A 25,335-nucleotide genomic window follows, 5' to 3' on the forward strand; every position below is an offset into this window, starting at 1 on the left:
TCTTCATAATCCTGAAGAAAATTATCCGCTTCGTCTGGACTATCAGGTTCAGACATAACTTACGACTTAAGCAGTAAATGAAAAGGGTATCTGGACTAACCAAACGTGCGAAGACGAAAGTAAAACCAAAACAAAAGTAAAACCAAACTAAAAACGCCCCGAAGTAGAGCAGGACACGAGACTTTTTTATATTTTTGGTGTGTACTAGGGAGTAATACTGGAAACGACATCAAGTGTTCACGTATTGGCGCCTGATCGAAATATCAAGTGTTCAGCGTATTGGCGCCTGACGGCGCGCGCACTCGCTTCGCTCGAGCGCTGGGGGCGCGCGGCGCCACCCCAACCCCATACTAAAAAAAGCGATGGGCCGTCTATAATGGCACTTAGAGGACAGTACCAAGCCTTGCGCATCAAGAATTGTCCAACCCGATATGCACCCAACCAAAATACTAACGATTTAACTATAACTCCTTAAGTATTCATTACCGTCAATTAATTTTAAGAGCAATAAAGGAATAATTTAGTCATGTTTTGCATTACCACATTGTTCTTTTTCGTCATCAGCCCCACGTTATCCAAAACGCATTAAAATCTAGGAATTGGAAGAATCGTCCTAGGGAAAATTCGGGAGCCGTAAATTCCCTGCAAAAGGCCAATGTTTTATCTGTGCCGATCACACCGGCGCCAGTTCGACGGGCGCATGCACACGCGACCAATTATATATTATTTTGAATTAACTATATCTCCGTCAGTATTTAATCCCGACAAATAATTTTAAGGGCAATAGATTCCTTGTGAAAAATACAATATTATAGAACCATCAAAACAAATATATAGGAGAGGGACCTATTCTTTAAAATAGCCTTATTTGGTTATTATTTAATCGAATAATGAATTACTCATGTTTTGCGTCGCTAACATTTATATGAGAAACCAAGATCTGAGCTTAACGTATTTTATTAATAATTTTAATTTAATTAAGCCTTGGCCTTCTCATTAATTTTTAGTTTCGGTTTTAGTATTAAATTCTTAAAGTTGAGTCCCATTGGCACACTATGTGCAACAGAGAAATAATTACCTTTCAGATAGGTCACTATGCAAATTTTGTTGGAACACATTGGTGGAACATTCAGGTATAGATTTTTATTCTTGTATTGCTAACTCATATTAAAAACTTAATATTTTATAACGCAGGAATCTTCATTTTGTTACGATTCCAGTAAAGCAAATGACATACAAATAAATCATGATGTATTATTTAGGGAAGGATTAAATTCTTTGGGAGAAGTAACATTTACTCCCAGGCTTATTGCGGTAGACTTGAAGGGAAGTTTGAGAACTTTAAAGCAAGAAGGCACATTGTACTCAACACAAAGTTCTGCAAGACCATATTTACCATGGTCAGGCAATACTGATATTTATAAGACTGAACCTGAACGAAAGAACGAATACTTGCAAGATTTGGATAAGCTAGAGCAATCGCATCACTCTAAAACAGACCTAAAATACTCATATGATGAAGATAAAGATATTTGTTTGGGTGAGATAACTATTAAACAAACTCAAATTAAACATTTTTAGTTAAAAATATTAATGAATAGATGACCGAGCAAGCAGATTACCAACGTTAAATTCACCAGTAGTGACATCTCCTTCAATTGAAGATAGATTTTACGATCTAGATAATAAAGTCAAAGTTTGGTCAGATTTTCTTCGAATACATCAACATCCAAGAACGATAATAACTCTTGAAGACCATTTTCATGAAAAGTTAATATTATTTTTTATTTTTAAACCCAGTTCATGAATTCATTTTGCATCTTACAGCGAGCAAGAGCCTTTTGATTTATTTGGAGATGGAATTGAAGCATATAATACAGAAAGCACTAGAGATAATATTGAAGAATTGTGTCGTAGATTCGCTGAAGAGTGCAATTTTTTGCAGGTTATTTAACTTGTAGAAAATTAGAGCTATTTTTCAAGTTTATATTTATCATTAATTTCATTTTAGGGGTTTCAAATTCTCTTAAATGCTTATGATGGATTTGCAGGCTTATCGTCAAAAGTTTTAAACTATCTAGATGATGAATATTCAAACAAAATTAAGCTTTCTTTTCAATTATTTCAACCCGTATATCAAATGAAACCTGATACGGTAACTTTCTAATAGTTTTTACAAGTATAGAGTAACTTACCCCATGTTTATCTACACAGAGCCGAGCATCAGAAGTTCATCGCTTAATCTCCTCAATATTTTGCATTGATTCTTTAAGTAATAACAGTTCCATGTTCACACCGTTGAACATGGGCAGAGGCACAATAGGTGATGATCAAGAGCCCATTTTGTTTCCTTATTTAAATTACAAAAAGACACTCCCATACCACACGAGTTCTATACTAGCCATCGCTCTAGAATCTATCACCTCTCCGTTGAGACTTAAATTAGAACCAACAAGTATGAATGATTTAGTGAAACAATTAACGCCTTGTGGACGAAAGGTATGAAAGTAGAAAAGTGTTTGAATTCGTTTATTAATGTTCAGAACTTATTTTATTAGTTGGTATCTGCTTCTGTGTGCCTTCCGTTTCCATGGCATCAAGGAGAATTTCTCTCTGATATCTTAAGTCAACGACAAATAGGTTCAATTTTAACGCCACTTTCACCTCATTCGACATTATCAGATGCATCCATTGTTCAAAATATTGTGGTGTGTGGATTCCCAAAAAGCTACATTTATTCGTAAGGATTTGTATTGTTTACATTAATAACTTGTGTTGTAATTGAATGATTTCCCTCAGACAAAAAACAGCTCCTAGTCAAAGGTTATCAGTTGAGGAACTAATAGCAAAAAATCTTAATATAAATGGACAATCCCGAACTTGGTAAATTCGTCTTCTTTCATTATTTGTGCCAAAAGCCTTTAACATTTCGATTTTACAGTTACATAAAAATGCTGGCTCAGCCATGTAAAACCATAAATCCATTTCCAGCAATTTTTAAAGAAAATGTTAATGTTGATGGTTCCATAAATGGGAATCAAAGATCAAAATTTAACGGTAAGTTGAATTTCAAACAAGTAGTTGCCTTTGTTTTTACCATAAGGTTGGGTTTCCATCTATTTCACAAAATGCCCATGTCAGTTTTTTCAGCTTTATTTCTTTTAGATACTTTTCTAGTGAGAATCGTAATCTCAATTAAAATTTGTTTCACAGGAGTAAAGCAAGTTCCTGTTTTGTCTGGCTTGCACAATTCAAACAGCTCATCTAACTTAATTAATCATTTTTTAACACTGGCTTCTAAAACCAATTTCAAGAAATTTCATCGTTGTTTCGAATCCGGCATGGAAAATGATGATATTGAAGAAGTTGTAAATAATTTAAAAAGCTTCGGAGAAAATTATGAAGAAAATGCTTTTAAACAGTAGAAAAATTTAAAAATTTTATTAACAAGTTACGAGTACATTTTATAAATGTTTAGCAGCTTTCACATAGTAATGGTGTATAAAAATTACATTAAATGCTTTTACAAGGTTTTTGATCAATTTTGTGGCAAGTTTTCAGCTTACATGGTAACATTGGAGAAATTACAAAAAGTGGAAACATGTAAAATTTCACTCTGATTTTTCACCCATGTAGGTAACAACATTTTTATCAGTTTCATATATCTTAACTTTATAAAGACTCCCTTCAGGAAGCTCTAGTTGGAGTGAATTCCACATAAAAACAGCTAGGTTTTCTGTTGTGCTAGAAATCAGAGAAATAATAATTGCATTTTCCATTTAAGTGCTTGAGATTTGAATGAGAAATGGAACTTAATTTCCGAGTTGAAAAGAATCATGCATGTCAGATGAGCAATTCAGCAGATCAGCCTTGATTTATTGCTTTCATTCAAAAATGCCAATAGTTGATTTTATAAAATGTCTTTACGCTTGCCCAACTTGTTGAAATGTTGCCCTGGAATAGTTCAGCCAATGCCTACGAATGAGTTCATAAACTCTTTAGTGGGAGCTAGGAGTAGTAAACACACCCCTACCTTACTACTCCTAGGTGGGAGAGAAAACAGATCCACAGCTGAAGCGGGGAGGCAACATTTCAACAATATGGCCAAAGTTATTTTATAAAAAGAACTATTGATGCGATTTTGAAGTCTCTACAGCAGCAAATGTTAAATACCCCAATCAGCATTTCATGTTCCTTTTTTGTGTTCCGATCTGTCTCAAGTTTTTGCACAGTACATTTACTGCTTTTTACCCTTATGAGACCAATCTATCAATTCTAACAGATCAATGGATTGCGTGTTGCAACATGCTCTATAGCAATTTTTTTCAGTGCGGAAATTGGGGGATCTTAAAATTCATTTTGCGCGTGAAAATACGCCGCCATATTAGGATATAAAAGCAGGTAAATAAGCCTGCTAAACCCTGGCTATACTTCATAATGTAAAGGTACTATAACGCGCAAAAACGTAACTTTGAAATCGGGCAATAAAGCACTAAAATATTAAGTGTATTGATATTAATATCACTAGTTCACTTAGCTGATTACTATTATTATAAAATGTAACATTTCTTTTCAGATCAGGGTGATATCAGTGATGTTGGAGTTCATGTGAGTCATGAGTGGTTAAATGTAAAAACCCTTTTAATAGAAGATGCCATTCAAATGGAAAACCATATTATTTCCAGAAAATATCACCAGCTATAAATGCAAAGGGGCTTTAATAAAATCAAAGATAATATAACTACGTACCCAGGGTACGTAGCTATAGAAAGTGTAAGGGGGGGGGGACAACTAGATAAAATCGCGAGCGCAAGATTTTTCGTAAGCAATAACCGGCAATAACGCATATTTAAAGTACTGGCTAGACTCGGGATGAGTGACAATGTCACTTCCGCACGTGTATCAAACGAAGTTTTTTAATACATTCCCGAGAAAATGATAATATTAATGATCCTATTAATATATTTTACTGTGCTGCGTTGCGGATATTTCAATTCATTTTTACGTCTTACTGTTTATTTCTTAATGTTGCGCTCCTTTCGCAAAAAAAGAATCGGGTCCTAAGGGGGGGGGGTTGAACCCCCTAAACCCCCCCCCCCTTATATACGTCCTTGCGTACCCTAGATTCGAAATCTCGGCGTTTCTCGATAGCCCGTTTTTTCGTGAGGCTTTTACTGAGTTCCTGGCGGAAGTCGGAAAAATCGGGCTCCATAGCAGGGTGAGAAATGAGGAATTTCAATAGATACCCCAAGATTATATTACGCGCCTTTAGTTTTCTTTCGTTTAAAAACATTTTTAGAGCTACAGGCATGATCCATTATTGTTTTAAAACAATATAACGCAAAAATATCTAGTATCTTGAAAATTGCAAGTCAAAAACCACGGCGCAATTTTCACTAAAACGTTACGTTTTAACTAGATGTCGGTAGCCCTGCTAGCTCCATGGAGGCTATTTTTTCCGACTTCCGCCGGGAACTTAGTAAAAGCCTGCGTTACGTGCAGGGCGCTTGATTTCCAATCTAGGGTACGTAGTTATATTATCTTTGATAAAATCATTTCTGCGCAATTCACGAGCATGCTGCCAGAACTTTGTACATTAGCAGCTGCAATTCAATCCCATATTATCTCCTTCTGATATTATCTTCCGAAATTCACGGCCTAAGTTAGTCAATAATTTTTCATCTCACACTCGATTTTTGCCAGTTTAAACAAATTGTAGAAGTATTTTGAGAACGACCCTTAAAACAATATTTTCCAAAATGCCCAACACTCCTCGAAAATGTGTAGGGGTAGTTTAGTTCTGGGAGAATACGTGAGTTTCCCAGTGAAAGGCGACAATTTTTTCCAGGTCGGGTCGGGCAGGGCAAAATCTATTTGGTTTTTTTTTCGGGTCGGATCGGGCAAAATTTCATTATTTCTTTTCGGGTGGGGCCTAAAAAATAGTCGGCATCGACCCAACTCGTCTCTACTCATTTGCAAATACTACAGGAGCTCTTTGAAGAGCGTAGCGCGCCCATATCTGACAAATATTGGACTCTTGGAGCTTCATATTCCATTTAATGAAAGCTTTCGTTCGCGAATTAAATTTTCCTGGTAGTACTTACCTAACAATATTTTTAAAATAAGGAACGTCTTTATCGAGGTTCTTATGGTCTAAAACTTCCATGATCGCATTCTAAAAAGTAAAAAGTATAAATAATTTTAAATATTTCTAGAAACCATGTAGAAACCTATTATATGTATATTTCATTTTACGTTTATGGCCACTTTTAAATCCTGAATATTTATCAGCATTCCTGTAGTGAGATTAATCTAAACAAATAAAAAATTTACAGTCTCTGTAACGGAATTTTTTGGCCGCCATTTTGTTCTTATGATATACACTCTTTTTCGCGGTATTTTCCTGGGCGCGTCCATGTTTGATTTTTCCCCTTTTAGCCCTATCCTCCATTACGGATACCCCTTGGAGGAGGGAAGTATTACCCAAAGAGTGAATGCTAGACTCCCCGCTGAGGGCAGAGGCAATGGCCGACGAGCGGGAGGCAAGTAAGAGGGGTAAAATAATGGCGCGAAAAAGAGTGTATAACAGCCGAAATTAGCGTTTTAATTAATTAATGGCGGCGTCATTTCTTAAGTGGTCTGTGCCCTATGGGATTTGTAGTCTTGATTGATTTAAGGTAAAACCTTTCAATTAATTAAGAACATTACTGTAGAAATTTTTATAATTCGTACATTACGTTTTCCCGCAAACTTTAAAAATCGACCTGCGCTACATTTTAAAGTGGCGCCATCTTTTACTGGTACTTTTTTATATTTTGGCAAAGACTAAAAAATAATTACCTTTCCTCTTACTGTAACTTGAACTAGAAAATAATTTTATAATTAAATTATAATAATTTTTTCAATGATTACAATGTTTTACCTTTATAATTATGTCCATGCCCATTAGGGTTATTACACTTTCCGAATATTTCCACATTTTGTTCATCGGATAAAAACGGGCTTTTATAAAACGGCCAAAATATTATTATTAACTCAAATGAATTACGATTTTAAGTGAGAATTACCTATGAAGCCTATGACTTGCAGAAAAAGATTCTATTCTTGTAAGATAAACTATTGGTGCGTTTGCCATTTCAATTAATTCCAGATGGTTTATAGAATTTAAAAAGCTTAAGGCTTTCCTAAAAACTTGTTTTTTTTTTCAACTTAATCGGAAAATATCACATGTTAATGTACGTGTAAAAATACCGCGAAGAATAATCCGGTACAAACCGTAGCATCCTCTGATTTTCTTCATCAACTTGGGCTACGACTCCTACGAGAATCTGGGTTCCGGGAGGGGGCGTGGCGTATTCTGCCGTTTCCATAGAAACGGCGACCAGAGCATCATGCATGGTCATAAATAGTTATTAAATAAAAATGTCTACTTACACCAATGGATTAATTACGTAGGTAGTGTATATACAATGATAAGACCTTTTAATTAGTTTTCTAATAGAAATGTTATGTGATTTTTATAGAGATGTTCCATTATTATAATTCTTAATGTAACTCCTGGCAACCATGTCTCATACTCATATTGGCAGACGACAGACGATAAAATAATTTGATTCCCTTTTCTTGAATTTTTTGCGCTTTTAAGTTAATGTTTGTGTTTTAAAATGAACTGAAAAAGGTAATTGAATTAACAAATTATAGTGATTTATCCATAAATATGCCAAAAGTTATTGAAAACTTCCATATTGGATTGGCCGCTTGTAGATTAGGCTTTCGGAAAGTAATAATATTTTTGACAGCTATCTAAGCCTTGTTTTTTTCCCATGGATAACAATAATTAGATTAAATTATTTATTTTAGTGCTGGCAATGGATGCTTTGTCACAAACCTTTTTTGATAAAAGAGCAATTTGAGGTACTTTGTCTTGGTATGAAAGGAGCTGGAAAATCAACAATATTAGCTAGTTTAGTTGGAGAAAGTTTCAATGAGATAGAACCTACTATTGGTAAATATTCCATATTAATGCCCTGATTACTTTTGGCCTGTGTTAAATATTTTATATTTTTTAGGTTTTAACATAAAGACTTTACCTATAAAAGACACGGTCTTAAATATTAAAGAACTGGGAGGCTCTGAGAGTGTCAGACCATTTTGGAATCGTTATTTTAATGGCCAACATGGAATTTTATTTGTTATTGACTCGTCCAAAGATGATGCTCATTATAATGATGTGAGAATCGAAATGCAATCCATACTCAACGAGTCAGCTCTAAAGTCATTACCAGTTGTTGTGATATGTACTCATCAAGATAGTGAAACAAAAAAGTCAAAGGAAGAGGTAAGCTTTTTGAATTGCTAAAAATTTTAAATTAAGGTCAAGATATTAAAATGTTTATGTAAACTTAAGTTAACTGCTATATTTGGACCAATTCTGCAAGGTCGACTGTGGAAAATTATAGCATGCACAATGAATGACCGTAATGAAATACGTGATGCAGTAGAGCAATTGGTGGATCTCATGAATCAGTCGTATTACTGAGCCAAATCTATTTCATTTAAAGAAATACCGTGCCAAAACCTTAGCTTTGGATAAATAATATATGATAAAACTCTTAAGATTTAAGATGGAAATTGGCAGTGATGCGTTTAAGAAGAGAAAAAAAGTGTGGTGAAGTGTCTGTGAAAAAAATAGCATCACGTGAGGTATTTTAGCCAAAAAATTACATTATCTATTTGCACTTAAAAATGGCCTCAACGCATCATGCAAACACATTTTATTAAAAATGTGCTAACTTGTTGTACCAGTTGTTGGAGCAAAAAAAAAGCATCAACCTCTCTCCCCAGCCATTTAAGCGAAAGTGGAGTTGACAATTCTCTTAAAAAACAATTATCCATATCACATATTATTTATCCAAGGTGTATGCCATATTAAAAATTTGAATATACATGTGTAACTAGACTTTATTTACATACTTTAAGTTGCAAACGCTACATGTATTGCACAGTTCATGTTGTAAATAATAGTAAAAATTTTAAAATTGAATGTGATTTTTACAACTTGTAAATTATTCAATGAATATGTCTGGAAAACTCAACTGTTTTAATTTCTCTTAATTTACAAAAATAACAATTTCTTCAATCATCTGAGTACATCCAACTGCGACTGAATCATCTCCAACTAGCAATACCAAATAATTAGCCAAAATAGTTATTAAAATAAGATTTTTTTTACCTGATTATAAAGTGCATAGAGTTCACTATGATCAAATTCGTAGTTAATTTTCTCCGTTTTACTGCCAGATAAGAGATCCAATTGTAAAATTCCAACAGGTTGCTTCAGTTTGGCAAGTGACAATTGCGCTAGCTTAAGCCTTAATTCCCAGTTTACGTCGTTCAACTTTTACAACCAATAAATTTAAAATTTAAAATAATTTTTTGTAAGATTGGGTTATAACAAGGTGTTAGAAAACAATATTTTTGCTTGGATGTCATTTAGTCTTCTAAAATAATATTATGGAAAGGGAAAATCAAAGAACTCAGGGGGAAAATTCCTAACTAGTCTGTTCTGTATTATACAAAACTTTGTTATAGCCCAATTTTTCCATATTTTAAAAATCCACCTGAACAGGTGCTAAATTTCTTAGACGCAGTTTATCCGTAACTGTTTTAGCATGGTTGGTCCATGTGTGAATCAGTATCGCAATCTACCATAAGAATATAAATTTAAACAATAATTGTTAAACAGCTTTTAAAAGCGAGTAACTTTATTTTGATCCATTCCAACTGCCTCAAGTTGCTGTGAAAAAACTGCAGGTTTGCATAGATGATAAGCTGCCTGAATATTTCAACATATGTTAATCTGAGAGGAAGATCATTGTAAAATTTTTATAACTATCCAGTGTTACCTGTTCTAATATAAATGACAAAGTTTCTAAAAGAAGTCGAAGTTGCGTCTCATCTATATTAAATGAGGACTGTAATTTAACCTCCTCTTCCTCTGTGAAACATTCTTCTTCCTAAGTAATTGTAAGAGTAGAGTATTTATTAGCCTTTATAAAAATATTCAACAAACCTTCAAGTGTAGTTTTTGTAAAATGCGTGACAATAATAACGGAAACTTCGATTCATCTATATAATTTATTATTTTTATAGCGTCTTCCAATCTGAAATTTTTTTATTAGATTTTCAAATATAATGGGTTAATTTTAAAATTTAATAGTTATTACCGGGCAGTTAAATGAAATAATTGTGGGGCCCCTGTACTGACTTGCTCAGCTCCTCCCCCTGAACTTCCAGAAGACATTTTGATTGACCAAGGGCCAGTCTTTCGGGATTTTTTTATCTAAATCCTAAATCAAAGATTTTCAGAATTTAAATAAACTAAATTTGTACAAATAATTTTCCAATTATCTAAAAATAATTACTGATGTCCAAAATCGAAAACTATTTATTTCAATCAGTACGGCTAGCTTCGATATCTTGCAAGTTGCAACTTCAAGACGTTGGCAAAATCACGAGTGAAGTGAAAAAACGTAATAAATCGCACTATAGTAGCTTAAATAATATTTCCGAGAGCCAGGAACCGCCGTCAAAAGACCAGAGTCAATCTGCCAGAACGAAAATTCGGAAACGTACATTTTTGGCTACGGTAGGGAACGCGAAGAACGAAAATGATGTTGGACTAAACTAAAGAAACATGACTTTAACAGTTATATCCCATTTCTACTAAGAAAAATGACAAAATTTGACAAAATATTAATCTCTAAACATTACCGTAAATCTAAATTTCGAGTTCAACGGGTTTTTTTACCGTTGCCTAATGGTAACGTCCGAGCCGAATTGCGCAAATATGACAAGGCAGAATTATTTCAAATTGATACCATTAAATCTAGGTTACATTGCCTATCGAATGATATAAAGTATAGACGTGTACGTCCTAAATAACGAACTATTAATTTCTAAACATTACCGTATTTCGCGTTTAACTTTTTTCATTCCGTTTCCTGTAATGTCACCTTTCGGCCCGAATAGCGCAAATATGACAAGGCAGAATTATTTCAAATTGATACCATTAAATCTAGGTTAAATTGCCTTTCGATTGATTTAAAGTAAAGATTTAATGGTATCAATTTGAAATAATTCTGCCTTGTCATATTTGCGCAATTCGGCTCGGACGTTACCATTAGGGAACGGTAAAAAAACCCGTTGAACTCGAAATTTAGATTTACGGTAATGTTTAGAGATTAATATTTACTCTTGTTTAGGACGTACACGTCTATATTTTATATCAATCGATAATTTTGTCAAATTCTGTCATTTTTCTTAGTAGAAATGGGATATAACTGTTAAACTCATGTTTCTTTAGTCTAGTCCAACATCATTTTCTTTCTTCGCGTTCCCTACCGTAGCCAAAAAGGTACGTTTCCGAATTTTCATTCTGACAGATTGACGCTGGACGTCAAAAGCATTGAGTTGGGAAAAAATAGAGGTACAACTAAATCTGGCTGGCGCGGGACCAATTTCGTTCAATACGGAGACTTTTTCAACTATATCGTTCAACCGTGGCGGCATCTGTCTCTAGTGGTGGCAACTATATTGCAATTGAATTTTTGCGCGAATCATATAACTTTACAAAATATAGATGGCGCTACCGCCTAATTATAAAGATGAATTTCGTAGTTCGTACAGTCTTCTCAGAACAGGTCCCGCGTAACCGTGGCAACCGAAATCGTAATTGTAATTCTAGCAGTATTATTCCCAATTCAATGGTCAAAAGGCGTCAATTCGCCGAAATCATTTTCAACGCAAAATAATTTTGGGGTAACGTAGGACTCAATAAGACGAAAAAATGGTTAGACTACACTAAATTAATTAAAATGAAAACAGATGGCGTGATAATACAATAGAATTTCTCTGCTTTGGGACGCGCGCATTTTTAAAAACAACAAAATATTTCGCCAGGTAGAACATTCTAATTCTTTAGTATGTTAATGTCCATAAATAGACCTATTAAACGGCCAAATAATTGGCCGGTGATCTCCGAGACGAGCCGAGTTATTTTGATTTTAATTACGGAAAAAGTTCTCGAAATAGAAGGTCTTATAAAATCGGGGTCATTTAGTTTTCCTGATATATTTATATTCTCGCAAGGTAGAACTGAGTGGTTTTTAACTATGTTAATCTACATTACTTGGCCTTTTGAAAGAACCAATAATTGGCCGGTGAGATCTGAGACGAGCCGAGTTATATTGATTTTAATTACGGAATAAGAGCTTGTGGAAATAATGGAAACATTTCACCTGTAAACAGAACGGTTGGGGTTCATTTCTCCAACTTCTCATTTCTCCAACCGTTCATTTCTCCAACTACATATTACACTAAAATTGTGGAGTTGGAGTTATGGTTTTCTGATTCTACTCATAATTCCAACTGCTGATAATTCTACGGCAGAGATAAATCTCCTAATCAATGTAGGGGTTTCCAAGAAGAATTACATTTGGGGGGTACGACATAAAGCATCATATTTGGGCGGTAGTTTTGAAATAGGATGTGGCCGATGCGAACTAGTTAATCAAAAGATTTATGATAAATGATTTAGGAAATTATACCGTAAGTTACTATATTTCATCAGACCAGGGCAAAATACGAGTGAATTTCAACAATCCACTCACTCCAGAATGAGAGTGAAAAAAATAAATATCTTCACTCTCACTCTAAATATTTTACTTCTTTCACTCTAGAGTGAGAGTGAAAATATTTTATTTCTTTCATTCTCACTCTCTTACGCTAGCTCTAATTCGGGGAGTGACGATAAAGCGAAAAATTCACTCTTAGGAGTGGAGTGAATTTTCAAAGAGCGGAGTAAAAAAATTGGAGGACGGCAGCACCCGCGAAATATCACTCGGAGTTTTGCCCAGTTCTGTATTTCATATCCTTAGGAAAATAAATGTGAAGAAATCGACGGGATATGACGGCTTATCTGCTATAATCCTAAGAAATCTTTCTGCAATCATCTCAGATAATTAACCTATCTTACAAGCTAGGAATATTCCCTGATAGATGGAAGATTGGTAAAATAACTCCAATTTTCAAGAAGGGTGACGAAAAAACCCGGATAATTATCGTCCAATCGCGGTTCTTTCCCATTTATCGACTCCCTGTGAAAGAATTGCAAACACGAACTTAAAGGGATCCATCCATTGAATAGACCCATGTTGAAAGTTGGGGGGCCAAAAATTAACATTTTTACCTGGCAACTCAGCATTTGGACGGAACATCCGTTTCCTTACTTCCGCCTGTATATTTCAATGGCGGTCACGTGGTTCAAAACGTCACAAACAGGATGTTCCGTCCAAAGGTCTCACTTAAGCCGCGTCTGCGGCCCCTCTTTTGTTATGGGTCTATTGGGAATAATACTGGTAGAATTACAATTACTATTTTGGGGGCCATGGTTACGCGGGACCTGTTCTGATAAGACTGTACGAAATTCATCTTTATAATTAGGTGGTAGTGCCATCTATATTTTGTAAAGTTATATGGCTAAAAATAAATAATTATTAGCTAACTCACCGTAACTTGAGTTAAAAAGGATCGTGTTGACAGAATAAAATTATTTTTAAGCAACGTCAAAGGTTTGTTTGTTACGAGTAATCATACATTTCAATTTCGCATCAGATTCGCGAAAAAATTCAATTGCAATATAGTGGCCACCACTAGAGACAGATGCCGCCACGGTAGAACGATAAAGTTGATGAAGTCTACTTTATTGAACGAAATTGGTCCCGCGCCAGCCAGATTTAGTTGTACCTCTATTTATTCCCAACTCAATGGATCCATCACTCACAACAGGGGGAGGCCGAGGGGTAACATAAAATCCAGACTTGCAGTGTGCTTCAAAGCCAGTTTTTTTTGGGATCCCTTTAAGTCAACACTTGGAAGAAACTAGAATGTTATACCAAAGACAGTCTGGCTTTTGTAAACGCCACTCAACAACTACGTGTATTTTTAACGTCTATGAAACGATTTTATCTAATCTCGATAAGGAAAATTACGTCATTATAACATTTATTGATCTTTCTAAGGCTTATGATACCGTACAAAATAATATATTAATACACTCTTTGAACGACATGGGTATAGAATGTAAAGTTTTAAACTGGATGACCTCATACTTAGAAAAAAGACAGCAATGTGTCACACATAATGGGCACTTATCTACACTTGAATACTTTAAACACGGAATACCACTCTCTACAATGTTTATACAGCCGATCTCCATCAAGCACTTCATCACTCAAATGGGAATGAATATGCAGACGACAATGCCGTCTTAACAGCAAAACAAAGTCTAAATGAATTAATTGCTACGGCTGAATTAGACTTATATAGCTTAGCAGACAAACTAAAAACCAAAGGTTTGTGTCTAAGCAAGAATAAAACAAAATTTATGCTTTTCGCGCCAACTCGAGCGAAAAAAAGAGAGGCTGCTGGCCTACAAACACTATGTGCCAACACTATAGAGAGAACACAAACTATGAAATATCTTGGACTATGGTTCGACGAAGATCTTACATGGAACAAACATATACAATGTACTGTAAATAAAATGAATTCAAGAATATGGCTGATTAGACCTTTACAATATTATCTTACTATAGCGATATGTTGCGCATTAAATACACATCAATAATAAAATCAATAGTGGAATATGGAATAATTTTTTACGCCAATGCAAATAAGAATGAAACCGGAAAATTAGAAGGTGTAATAAATCGTGCCATAAAACTATTCGCAAAAAAGACTAAGTTTTCCTCCCTAACAGAACCTAAACAGCTTGCGAAAGTTGACTCCTTTCAAAAACTCTATATTAAAAATTTGCTCATATTCATGTTCAAAGTCCAAAATAATTATAGTTCCTACGTTTATCCTGCAGTGGTTCCCGGAACACACTTGCGATATTATAACTAGGGGTGTAAAATTAAATTTCTTCTTTCTTACAAAAAATATATTAATAAAAGTACTAATGACAAGGGTATAAAAGCGTGGAATGACTTAAATAGTACTTTAAAATAACTTCAAACTGTTAATAACTTTAAAAAGAGTTTAAGAGTGATATTAAAGGAAAATTACATGACTGTTAAAATATGAACCTAGTCTCATATTACCTCTAATAGTCAACAGTTTGGGTTTTTACCTCTCCGAGGGGAAAGTCCCCTAGGATGGGGTTATACAATCACCGTGTCTGTGTGTCTGTCTGTCTGTCCTGCGAACGCGTTCGCATTTTCCGTGCAAAGCTTATTCATTGCGAGCGCAGTTTCTCGAAATCTCTGCGTTCGCAGTTTCTCGAAGGGTTGGCAAAACCACCGTGTGACGGTCATAGAAATAGAGTCTAATTTCTATTTCTATGGTGACGGTGAGCGTTAACGGATTAATTTGCGGTTGGGTTTGGTTTGGATGGTTTTTTTTCGTTAACGCTCACCGTCGCGACAGTTTTAATTCAGTTTGATTGGATATTTCGTTATTGTAATGTTTATGTGTAGGGTGTGAATGTTGAGTTTGTGTTATGACGGTTGTGGGTGTTGATTCTGTTGTGTTTGTGTTTGTGCTTGTTGTGTTTGTACGGGCGTTTTCTCTCCAACTTCTTCTTATTAACTTTTGGGACGGACCGAGTGCTGAGTGTTATGAATAAATTAAACTCGGTTGTTTCGTCTCAATTATTTTAATGAAAATTAAAATTTTATACCGGGCGGGATTGAACCGGGATTACGTTTTTAGTAAATAACTCTGAATACCACTAGGGACAATTCTTCCGAGGAGAGGTATATTTTGGCTTGTCAACTTGTTTTAATTTAAACTTAAATAATTTTTAATTTGTATGATTTTAAACAAACGGACTCTTTTGTAAATAAGATTTATCTTAAAAGATGTTCCAAATAGAGCCTTTTTATTATTATTATTACAAATTTAAATTTTAATACAACTTAATATACCTCTTACGAGAGATGTGTTCATCTTCTTATACTGTTAAATGTTATTCTTTTGAAACACGTACCTTCACAGGCTCACGCTAATTTTCCGACAGACGGTTCGGAAGATAGTTTGGTGCGGAGCCAAATACACCACGAAGTGAATTTTTTAAACTATTATGTCGAGCATGTATGAGTTATAAATATTCACACATCCCTACGAAGTGTAAGCTTAACATTTTTCATCGTTACACATCCACGATTTGGCGGTAAATTCGTGCCTAATGGTATTATATGGTGTAAGAGATATTTTATAAGTAATTAAAAGCATGAGCATGGTGCTTTAATCTCTCTTCTCACACAACTTCCACGACACATCCGAGCGTCAAGTTGTGTTGCCCTTTAAACTTCTGATATAAGTTTTGAAAAATAGTAACTAATTAAGTTTTATTGGAGCAAAAGGTAGATCGCGCCATGATCGCGCTGCCTTTGTTGGAATGTATGAATAGATAAAAGTCTACCTCGACATACCCCCCGTTTCTACATCCCCCTTTACGCGATTTCTGCAGTAGCGGCGCTAAGGGTGGGCTGAAGTGGGCTTTAGCCCCCCTTCATTTCTGAGAGGGGCCACATATTTATATTAAAAAGGCCACATATTTATATTTAAGAGGCCACATATTTGAAATTTCTTTATGTTTTTATTGCCAAGTAAAGTTTTTCGGGGGGAAAAATCTTTAAAAATCAATTCGTTTACTCAAAAAGATAGTAGACCATAAACAGATAGATTCGGGAGGCGAAGGGAGCGGAAATGGAGAGAAAGTTTAATGAACAATTGAAAGAAAAGAAAGGGGCTTGAGGGAATTTCGGGAAATACCCCAGCGGGCATGCACGTCAATGCTCGGAATCCGACGCTCGGATACAAGCTCAGAAGGGGTCCAGTAAACGCGACAATAGCCACAACAATAAAACGACCTTGCTCTTCTCGCTTCCTGGAAAATTCTGCGGTTTTTCGATTTCACCACTTTTGCGAAATATGGTTAATGCATGGGCCAAATAATGATAAATCCAGGACATGACTCTATGCGAAAAACCCGTCCAACAGCGCTAACACCCGATCACTATTGCCCCCTATTGGGAAAAACGCGCGATCGCGGACCTACGTCATTTTGGGAGCAAATTTTTTAGGGACAGTTTTCAAAAATAATACACGTGGTCGTCGTAGTAAATATCCTGGAATATTTATTCACAGTTATCATATATAGTGTGGTTATTAAAGGAAGTACTTATTTTTATACGTACTAAGTTCATAATTAGTATAATATATATAATTATTTAATATTAAACATATACTTTCCTAGAATCTTTAAAATTTATCAAAAAATGAGGGGCCAAATATGGCAGGATTTTCGAATTACAACCGCCACTTATTTCCGAATTCCGACTCAGTCATCACTAGATGGCGTTCGGGAAACCGGAAACTTGCTTGATTTTGCGCCCAATTATTTTTATTTTTTCCTCCTTTTCCCCCCTACTAAAATGGCCGCCTGTGTCTTTTAGTGGACGGCCGATTTAGTACGCGTGAAGGTACCAGAGTCATGTCCTGGATTTATCATTATTTGGCCCATGGTTAATGCCAGGCTCGACCGCTAAGCTGCTTTTTTTTTTAAACATTTCTTTCCATTTCGTCATGAGCTCCAGAACGAGTCAGGTCTATTTTGAAAGTCTTCCTCGAATTTTAAGTCTTTAGTCTTTCTGTTCTATTATTTTGGCATGAGCGTACTTCTACCTCCTCGAGGTTTAAAGAAGCCCTAATGCGCTTGTTTAAAATATAAACACTTAGCTAAATGACTAGTTGATAGTTTAATTTTATTTCAAATTATTTCAACAGCCTTTTAAAGGCTAATTAACTATTAATAATTAATTTTTCCAAACAGCCTTTTTCAAGGCTAGCTAACTATTAGTAGATATATATTTTGAAAGTCTTTCTCGAATTATAAGTAGTTTAGTCTTTTCTGTTCTAATATTTTAGCAAGAGCGGACTTCTACCTCCTCGAGGTTTAAAGAAGCCCTAATGCGCTTGTTTAAAATATAAACACTTAGCTAAATGACTAGTTGATAGTTTGATTTTATTTCAAATTATTTCAACAGCCTTTTAAAGGCTAATTAACTATTAATAGTTAATTTTTCCAAAAAGCATTTTTCAGGGCTAGCTAACTATTAGTAGATATATATTTTCCAAACCGCCTTTGTCAAGGCAAATTACTATTATTAGTTATTTTTCTAATATCTTAGAAACTTATTATTTACTAAGATAAATATTCCTCGAGAATTAGAAGGATTTTAGAGATACATTTTAGATAATTATATCCGGTAAATTTAACTATTTAAGTATTGACAAATAAAAATAAATTGTAGAAATGAGTGGGATAAAATTTCCGTCCGGAAGCCAAAGTCGCGAAAAGCTAGTCAAGAATTTTTAAATTCTCAAAAAGGGGCTCTAAATAAGTACTTCAAAAAATCAATTCCAGTCTTAGAACAAACTCAATTAAATGCAATTGCGAACAAACTTGACTTACCAACCACTACTGAATCTTTAAAAAATCAACTTTCCCACAATTAAAACAAATCGCTAGAATCCGAACCAAAACAAAATAGTACTGACAATAAAATAAGCTTATTGAAGGACGCTATAGGGGTTCATGTTGAAAGTAATCTTTCAACTAATAAATCGAACGATGTTATAAATAAACATTCTATGTTGCAAACGAGTCAAAATGTTTTCGATAAAGTTGTAGAAGGCATTGAAGAATCAGTTATTGATAATATCTTAATAGGAGCTCCTAGTGAAAGTGAATCAAACAATTCAAATGACATTGCACTTTCATTTGTCGCTTCCAGGAATTCCCGAGAACTCCATGAGAATAGCAGTATCGTGCACCATTTCACTCCTGCTCTATCTGATTTAAATGCAACTCAAATTATTCCTGACATTAGTATCGACATGGATTCTCCACTCGCTCTTATCATTTCCCCAAACGATTATTAGGGGTCAAAAACGAAGTTTCAATAGTATTTATTATGTAAAATATCCCTTTTTGGAATATTCTGTAGAAAATGACATGGTATACTGTTTTTGCTGCCGTCATTTTCCAAGCAGTGGTAAAAAAAAACATATTTCACAACTGGTTTTAAAAATTGGAAAAATATGAATGAGAAATTTCACGAACATTTTACTTCCGAGAAATCGACCCACCAATTAGCGGAAACGAAGTACATACATTTTTTACAGCCTAAGAAACGAGGAGCTATAACTTCACAGATAAATAAGCAACACCGTTTAGATACTATTCGAAACAGAGAAGTTTTATCCGCCCATGTGCAAATTGTTTTAACATGCGCTCAACAGGATATCGCGTTAAGAGGGCATCGAGAGAACGACGATCAGCAAAATCGTGGAAATTTCATTGAAATCCTAGAATTGTTAAAGCGCATTTCACCTGACTTAAAGAAAAAAGTAGATAGCATGCACAATGTAGCAAAATATACCCACGGATCAATACAAAACGAGCTTATCAACACTAGTGGTGCACTTGTTCAAAGAATGATTATTCAGGATATTAATGATTCGGGTGGTTTTTACGCAATAATTTCTGACGAAACTATGGACAAAGGCGGTGTAGAACAACTAAGTGTTTGTGTTCGATTTACCACCACTAAGGGAGAGGTTCTTGAACGGTTTTTGTCTTTTGTTGATTTACATAAATTTGACGCTGAATCTTTATCTTCCGCGATTATTAATATTCTTTTATCAAATGGGTTAAAAATATCAAACTGTGTAGCGCAAACATATGACGGAGCGAGTGTAATGAGTGGAAGTAAGTCGGGAGTGAACATTAGGATTAAGGATGCTGTGGGTGGGATGTGTCCATATGTGCACTGTTACGCCCATCGCCTAAATTTAGTTTTGGTGGATACCTGTAAGAATGTACCAATAATTCGTGAAACACTTGGTTTGTTGCAGGCAATTTATACATTTCAAAGTAATTCGTCACTTCGAAGTGAGTATTTTCAAGAGGCCCAAAAAGAGCTTGAATACGATGTAATATTAAAATTACCCCAGAGTTGTGACACTAGATGGTCCAGTAAAAAAAAATGTATACATTTTTTTAGAACTAGATATAATGCTGTAGTTTTAGCTTTAGAAAACTTAATTGAAAGTGGCAAATCTGAGGAAGCAGCCGAATGTAGAGGGTACCAATTCCCAGCTTAAAAATTTCAGCATTTTATTAATGGTCGTAGCATTAGATGAGATTTTAGGCGTAACAAATGTGTTGTCTGAATATTTGCAAAATCCAAAAGTAGTTATAACTCAAGCCGTAGCAATTTGCGGTGCCACAATAAAAAAGTTAGAAACAGACCGAAATTCTGAAAGATTCGATCAAATTTGGGATGTTGCGAAACAATTAGCTCTCTCAGCCTCAATTCCAGTACCAGAAAAGAATAGTTCCGTCAAAGTACCCATGATAAGAAAAATTATTCAAAACAAAAGGTTAAAAGGTACCATAATAACGGGTACTATAGGAAGTCGGGAAACGGAGTTCAAAACTATTGGCGACCAACTTAAAGCAACTTATTTTGAAATTTTAGATAGATTCGTATTAGAAATGAAAAAAGATTGTTAGAAAATTGTTCTATTTATGAAGAACTTTGCGCATCAGACCCAAATTCGAGCGAGTTTTTGAACGTTGAAAAAATTACTGCGTTTTGTCAAAACTACAAAAGATTTAATTTTGAAATGGAGTCTCTGAAAAATCAGGTCAACGTTGCTAAAATGTTATTTAGTACCAAAAGCGGTGAAAACATAAACACAGAAAGTTTGCAAACGCAGCTTGAAAGCAATGAATATCTTAAACCTCAAAATTTCCAAAATGTTTCCGATTGCTATAAATATTTATTGACATACGAGCAGGCATTCCCAGATCTCGTAAAATATTTCCAAATTGTATTATGCATACCTGTTGCTAATACTATTTCAGAGCGTAGTTTTAGTACACTTAATAGACTCGAATCATTTTTAAGAACAACAATGTCTGAAAATCGATTAACAAATTTAGCCTTGCTCTCTATAAATAGAGATTTATCTAATAGGTTAAGAGACAATCCTTTGTTGGTTGTTGACGAGTTTAGTAAAAAAAAAGAGAAGAGTGCAATTTATACTTTGAGTTAAATTTTAAAATTTTTAAATATGTAGAAGCTATAAGAGACATATTGGAGGGCAAGCCACAGCTGCCACCAAATTATAAGGGGTAACTAAAATGGTAAGGGCCACAAAATTCTTAGGGGCCACAAAATATTTAGCCCACCCGTGAAAAAACCTTAGCGCCGCTACTGGATTTCTGAAGAGGAATGTCAGTGCTTAGCCCAATCAGAACTATCAATACCACTCCAGGGCTATTACTCTATGTTCTCATCCACGGAACAGACGAATAAAACGATTGGGGTTAAAGGGCAACGCAAGCTCTGTGGCAAAATAAAGAAAAAGCAACGTGCTTTTTAACCACCTACATCCCCACTCGGTACTGGCGAGACCACGCAGAGTTTACCGTAAATTTCGCACTTTGCATACATATTCACACAAATGCCAGCTTACTTGCGTTGCCCTTTAAATAGAGTACACTTTTAGTCCGAGAACAGGCGAAAAGAAACCACTAATGTGGTTGATTTTTGTCTGTTCTTTTTATCTTTTATTTTGGTGTTTGGGTCAATATAAAAAAAAAAGTTGGCGGATGGCGGTGCGTTTGTTCCGGGAAAATCCTTTATTACTAGAGCGAATCGTCTTAAGCAAAGCTATTAATTAGTTTCATAGAATCATGGTAACACTAAACATAAAACTGTTCAATTAAAACATCCATTTCAGTTTCTGCGTTTTATTATACAAGAGTCGCAAAAGTTAAGCCTGGGTCCGATGGCTTCTTTGGCTAGTAATATGTGGATTGGTTACGTTATCACAGTTAATTGTGGTTCCGTACTTGGGAAATACACTGGAATTCTTACAGCAGTTGATTGTAATGATCAAACTATAACTTTGACCAGTGTGAAACGTAATGGAGTTTCTAGTTCATTACCTAAAGTTACGTTAAGGTAAAACTGATGATGTTTTCCAAGAATATGGGTTATATTTATTCAATATTTTTTCATGTTAGTGCTGAAGACATTGAAGATATACAGATAATCAGTTGCAAATCAAATGATGAAATGTTTTCGACAGTTACAAATAATACTTATGGCCCTGATGAACCACCTGATTCTCCCTTAAGACATGATGAAATGAAAAAGAAAGGTAATATTTGCCTGTTTCTTCGTATAGAAAGTTATTTATTTACTGTTGATCAGGCGACGTACGTAGAAAAAATGCTACACCTAAGAAAATAGAATCTCGAAGAAGGTTGACTGATAGAGACGATGCAGCATTTAATGAACCTGTTAGTGATTTTATTCTGGAGAATGAGTTTGACTTTGAAAAGAATTTGGCCTTATTTGACAAAAAGGCTGTAATTGAGGAAATAAGCGCACTTTCCAAACCCGATGTTGTTCGACTCACAGATTGCAACAGACGCAATCAACCTACTAAATATAGAAATGATGAGAATATCCTGGAACATGACCCCGTTGTGTATAGACAAATTCACGTTCCTTGTGTTGTTGAAAAAGAATTTGTTACTGGTAATATTTAGGTTTGTTAATTTTACCATAAATGATTTTTTTCACTTTAACTACCCTTCTTACTGTAGATAGTGGTTTAATTGTGCCAAGCGTAACGAGACAACTTAGAAATAATATTCTGGCTAATGCGGAAGAAATTGGGTTTTCATTAGATCGGAGGATCGAAGTTATTGGTAGAGCAGCGACTGAAATGATTTTGCATTTAATTGGTGGAAGTCATAGGTAAAATTATATAATTTTCTGCTGTGTATAACAGTTCTAATGGCATATTTTTGGTTAGACTTAACCCTCAAAATACTCATCAGAAACCAATTGTGGTTGTTATTTGTGGGAATCATATTCAAGGATCTCAAGGCATTAGTTGCGCTAGGCAACTTTCAAACCATGGTGTTGAAGTTCATTTGATGAAACTAGTAAATGGCCTCTCGGAGGAGCACTATTCCAGGGAATTAACACTATACGAATACACTGAAGGAAAAGTTTCATCCCAAATTGGAGGTGAATATGACTTTCTTATATTTTAAAAGGAAAATCTTGTACTCTTGTAAAAAAAATATACCACAGGTTTCATTCAATCTAAAGTAGATAGTGTTAAAGTTTTATCTAATTATGGTAAAACCTTTGTTTTATAATAAGAATTTGCTACACAATTTTTTTATATGGAAATAGTAATTCAAATAGTTTTAATCCCAAGATTTGCCCCCGAATGTTGATATAATTGTGGGAGCTTTGGACAGTGTGGAAGACACCGAACATCTCCATACAGAGACAATATGGTACAAGGCAGTTACAAAGTGGGTTACTAAGTGCCGAGCTCCTGTTTTATGTTTGGACCCACCCCCTTCTGGAACCAGCTTATGCCCAAAATGGGTTCTTTCTCCACTGTTACCTTTTGCTTTTAGCGAAGGAGTTGTTAGTCTTTATCTATGCGATTTAGGTGTCCCAAATCAGGTTTTTAAAGCGGCAGGCGTTAGTTACGTTTCAATTTTTGGTTCCAAATTTGTTATTCCATTACATGATAAAAGTAATGTCAGGTAAATTACTATGACTTGGCAATATGGAATAATCATTTTAAAAGGCCTACTATAGCCTCATATTTTGTTATCCAGAAATTGACGTGCTTATGGTTGTATGTAAATATTGTCTCAAAAGGTATATTTTGAATAAATGAAAATATTTAACGATTTGTACAAAAACAAAATAGATATTTAAAATGCTTGTACTTAACTCTGATAAAAATAACTTCGTTTTGTAATAAATTTGGAAAATGGTTAAAATGGAAACTTTATTCACCTGAATTTAATGGAATTTGAAAAAAAAAAATCACTAATTTGAAGCATTACTCAAAAAATAACGGATTGCAATTTTTTAAATAATATTTAAACAAGCTCTATACAATATACATTTTTACGATAGTTGAAAAATAATGTATGTAATGCAAAAATCAGCTTTTGGAGTTGTACGACATATTACGCTGGTTTAAAGGATTTTCTGGTGATTTCATCCAATCTTTTTTAAGCAACTGTTTGAGTTGAGATAGTCGCAAGTTGGGGTTTTCAGCTTTCAAACGAGGCAAGTGAAATTCCTCAAATGCTTCGTACGCAGCCTTTAATCTTCTTTCTGGATGACGATCTAATTTCTCCGAACTTAAACTAAAAAATATATTATTCAGTCATCATTTAGTGCTATTATTTTCCATTGATATAACAAACCTCAACACTGATATAGCATCGACAACTGAACGAGCTTCCCCTTCGACTTCTATCCTATTTAGATTTTCTTCTAATGGTTCTTCAATAACTTTCGCTTTAGTTGTTTTAGCAGCTAGAAGTTAAATAATTAAAGCTGAATCTTAGATTTAAAAAAGATATTTTGTACCTTGTCCAGAGACATTGTCAGCTATTTCTGCTCGTGTAACTTTAGACGGAACTACAACTTTTGTAGCTTTAATAGAACTCATCTCTTCCTCATAAGCTTTCTGACTTGCAGCCTTTCTGTCTAATACGTCTTGTTTTTTCTTATCCTTTTCTTCCTTTCTTTGTTGCTTGCGAAGAGCATTTTTATCTTCATCTTTCCAATATTCATTTTCAATGTCTTGCTCTTTTTTAAGCTTCTCACTTTCCTTAACAGCAGCTTTACGAACCCTAGCTTCAGTTGCTTTTGTATTTTCTGATTTAAATTTTTTTGGCATTTTGTAATTGCAGAGTTGTTAAGCTTAGAACTTTTTAGAAACAAAAATCATGCAACATTTTACAGTAATTTTATTAATAAAAATACATTGAAAGTAGTTAATTAACCCCTCACTTTCTATTATTCTATAAATGTTGTCTACTAAATAATTCCGTCAGGAGACTCAGGGTTGCGTCAAAAATTGCGATGTAAGTGGGGCTGCGTTCAGTTACGCTTGGGGAAGTTGGGGTCAGGCTTGGAAATAAGGTTTATTTCTAAACTGGTCTATTTGGCCAGTGACTCTCAACTCTTGAATTATTTAAGTGATCACGTAGACCAGTTGGTTAATAATACGGTAGATAATTTTGAATTAAAAAACTGGACACTGGACCAGTGAACCCCTAGCTTTTGAATAAAAAAACTGGTCCGAGCAATTAATAAACTGGTCTTTGACCCAGTGACCACCACTTACTTCCAA

General features: G+C 34.7%; 6 protein-coding genes across 11 annotated transcripts; 3 read left to right on the forward strand and 3 right to left on the reverse strand.

Annotated features, from left to right (window-relative positions):
* The first annotated feature begins 657 nt into the window (after window positions 1-657).
* On the forward strand, window positions 658-3,527 carry mst (misato mitochondrial distribution and morphology regulator). Of its 2 annotated transcripts, none has more exons than XM_090162436.1 (11): window positions 658-951; window positions 1,008-1,133; window positions 1,195-1,540; window positions 1,602-1,770; window positions 1,828-1,945; window positions 2,012-2,155; window positions 2,215-2,499; window positions 2,559-2,740; window positions 2,800-2,883; window positions 2,942-3,057; window positions 3,214-3,527. In XM_090162436.1, exons 2-11 carry the CDS (start codon window positions 1,056-1,058, stop codon window positions 3,423-3,425), a joined length of 1,734 nt encoding a protein of 577 aa, XP_090018562.1. In that variant the 5' UTR covers window positions 658-951; window positions 1,008-1,055; the 3' UTR covers window positions 3,426-3,527. The 2 variants fall into 2 exon arrangements, with proteins under 2 accessions (XP_090018562.1, XP_090018561.1); XM_090162435.1 differs by having other exon boundaries at window positions 1,020-1,133.
* Window positions 3,457-7,320, reverse strand: pr (6-pyruvoyl tetrahydrobiopterin synthase purple). The gene is made up of 6 exons (XM_090162442.1): window positions 7,068-7,320; window positions 6,923-7,002; window positions 6,841-6,863; window positions 6,256-6,312; window positions 6,105-6,175; window positions 3,457-3,744 (listed from the first exon to the last, which is right to left on the reverse strand). The coding sequence occupies exons 1-6, from the start codon at window positions 7,133-7,135 to the stop codon at window positions 3,612-3,614; spliced, it is 432 nt and encodes a 143-aa protein (XP_090018568.1). The 5' UTR covers window positions 7,136-7,320; the 3' UTR covers window positions 3,457-3,611.
* Window positions 7,321-7,594: 274 nt separating this feature from the next.
* On the forward strand, window positions 7,595-9,043 carry LOC149921377 (ADP-ribosylation factor-like protein 15). Of its 2 annotated transcripts, none has more exons than XM_090162441.1 (4): window positions 7,595-7,678; window positions 7,861-8,005; window positions 8,070-8,338; window positions 8,408-9,043. In XM_090162441.1, exons 2-4 carry the CDS (start codon window positions 7,873-7,875, stop codon window positions 8,537-8,539), a joined length of 534 nt encoding a protein of 177 aa, XP_090018567.1. In that variant the 5' UTR covers window positions 7,595-7,678; window positions 7,861-7,872; the 3' UTR covers window positions 8,540-9,043. The 2 variants fall into 2 exon arrangements, with proteins under 2 accessions (XP_090018567.1, XP_090018566.1); XM_090162440.1 differs by having other exon boundaries at window positions 7,601-7,780.
* On the reverse strand, window positions 9,007-12,394 carry LOC149921378 (COMM domain-containing protein 10-like). 3 transcript variants are annotated; one of them, XM_090162438.1, is made up of 8 exons: window positions 12,300-12,394; window positions 10,227-10,349; window positions 10,073-10,163; window positions 9,906-10,016; window positions 9,764-9,835; window positions 9,621-9,704; window positions 9,233-9,397; window positions 9,025-9,178 (listed from the first exon to the last, which is right to left on the reverse strand). In XM_090162438.1, the coding sequence occupies exons 2-8, from the start codon at window positions 10,301-10,303 to the stop codon at window positions 9,140-9,142; spliced, it is 639 nt and encodes a 212-aa protein (XP_090018564.1). In that variant the 5' UTR covers window positions 10,304-10,349; window positions 12,300-12,394; the 3' UTR covers window positions 9,025-9,139. The 3 variants fall into 3 exon arrangements, with proteins under 3 accessions (XP_090018565.1, XP_090018564.1, XP_090018563.1); XM_090162437.1 differs by lacking the exon at window positions 12,300-12,394 and adding an exon at window positions 10,425-10,557 and having other exon boundaries at window positions 9,026-9,178; XM_090162439.1 differs by lacking the exon at window positions 12,300-12,394 and having other exon boundaries at window positions 9,007-9,178; window positions 10,227-10,341.
* A 9,349-nt stretch (window positions 12,395-21,743) lies between these two features.
* On the forward strand, window positions 21,744-23,941 carry Edc3 (Enhancer of mRNA-decapping protein 3). Of its 2 annotated transcripts, XM_090163289.1 has the most exons (7): window positions 21,744-22,106; window positions 22,169-22,305; window positions 22,359-22,447; window positions 22,514-22,688; window positions 22,757-22,910; window positions 22,969-23,186; window positions 23,383-23,941. In XM_090163289.1, the coding sequence occupies exons 1-7, from the start codon at window positions 21,931-21,933 to the stop codon at window positions 23,724-23,726; spliced, it is 1,293 nt and encodes a 430-aa protein (XP_090019415.1). In that variant the 5' UTR covers window positions 21,744-21,930; the 3' UTR covers window positions 23,727-23,941. The 2 variants fall into 2 exon arrangements, with proteins under 2 accessions (XP_090019415.1, XP_090019414.1); XM_090163288.1 differs by having other exon boundaries at window positions 22,359-22,688; window positions 23,383-23,939.
* A 16-nt stretch (window positions 23,942-23,957) lies between these two features.
* LOC149921380 (coiled-coil domain-containing protein 124) lies at window positions 23,958-25,058 on the reverse strand. The gene is made up of 3 exons (XM_090163290.1): window positions 24,567-25,058; window positions 24,401-24,512; window positions 23,958-24,340 (listed from the first exon to the last, which is right to left on the reverse strand). Exons 1-3 carry the CDS (start codon window positions 24,877-24,879, stop codon window positions 24,133-24,135), a joined length of 633 nt encoding a protein of 210 aa, XP_090019416.1. The 5' UTR covers window positions 24,880-25,058; the 3' UTR covers window positions 23,958-24,132.
* Between the last annotated feature and the right edge of the window lie 277 nt (window positions 25,059-25,335).

This window comes from Leiobunum rupestre, chromosome 11 (assembly GCF_980474605.1).
Source record: "Leiobunum rupestre chromosome 11, qqLeiRupe1.1.hap1, whole genome shotgun sequence".
In the NCBI taxonomy this organism is placed as follows: Eukaryota; Metazoa; Arthropoda; class Arachnida; order Opiliones; family Sclerosomatidae; genus Leiobunum; species Leiobunum rupestre.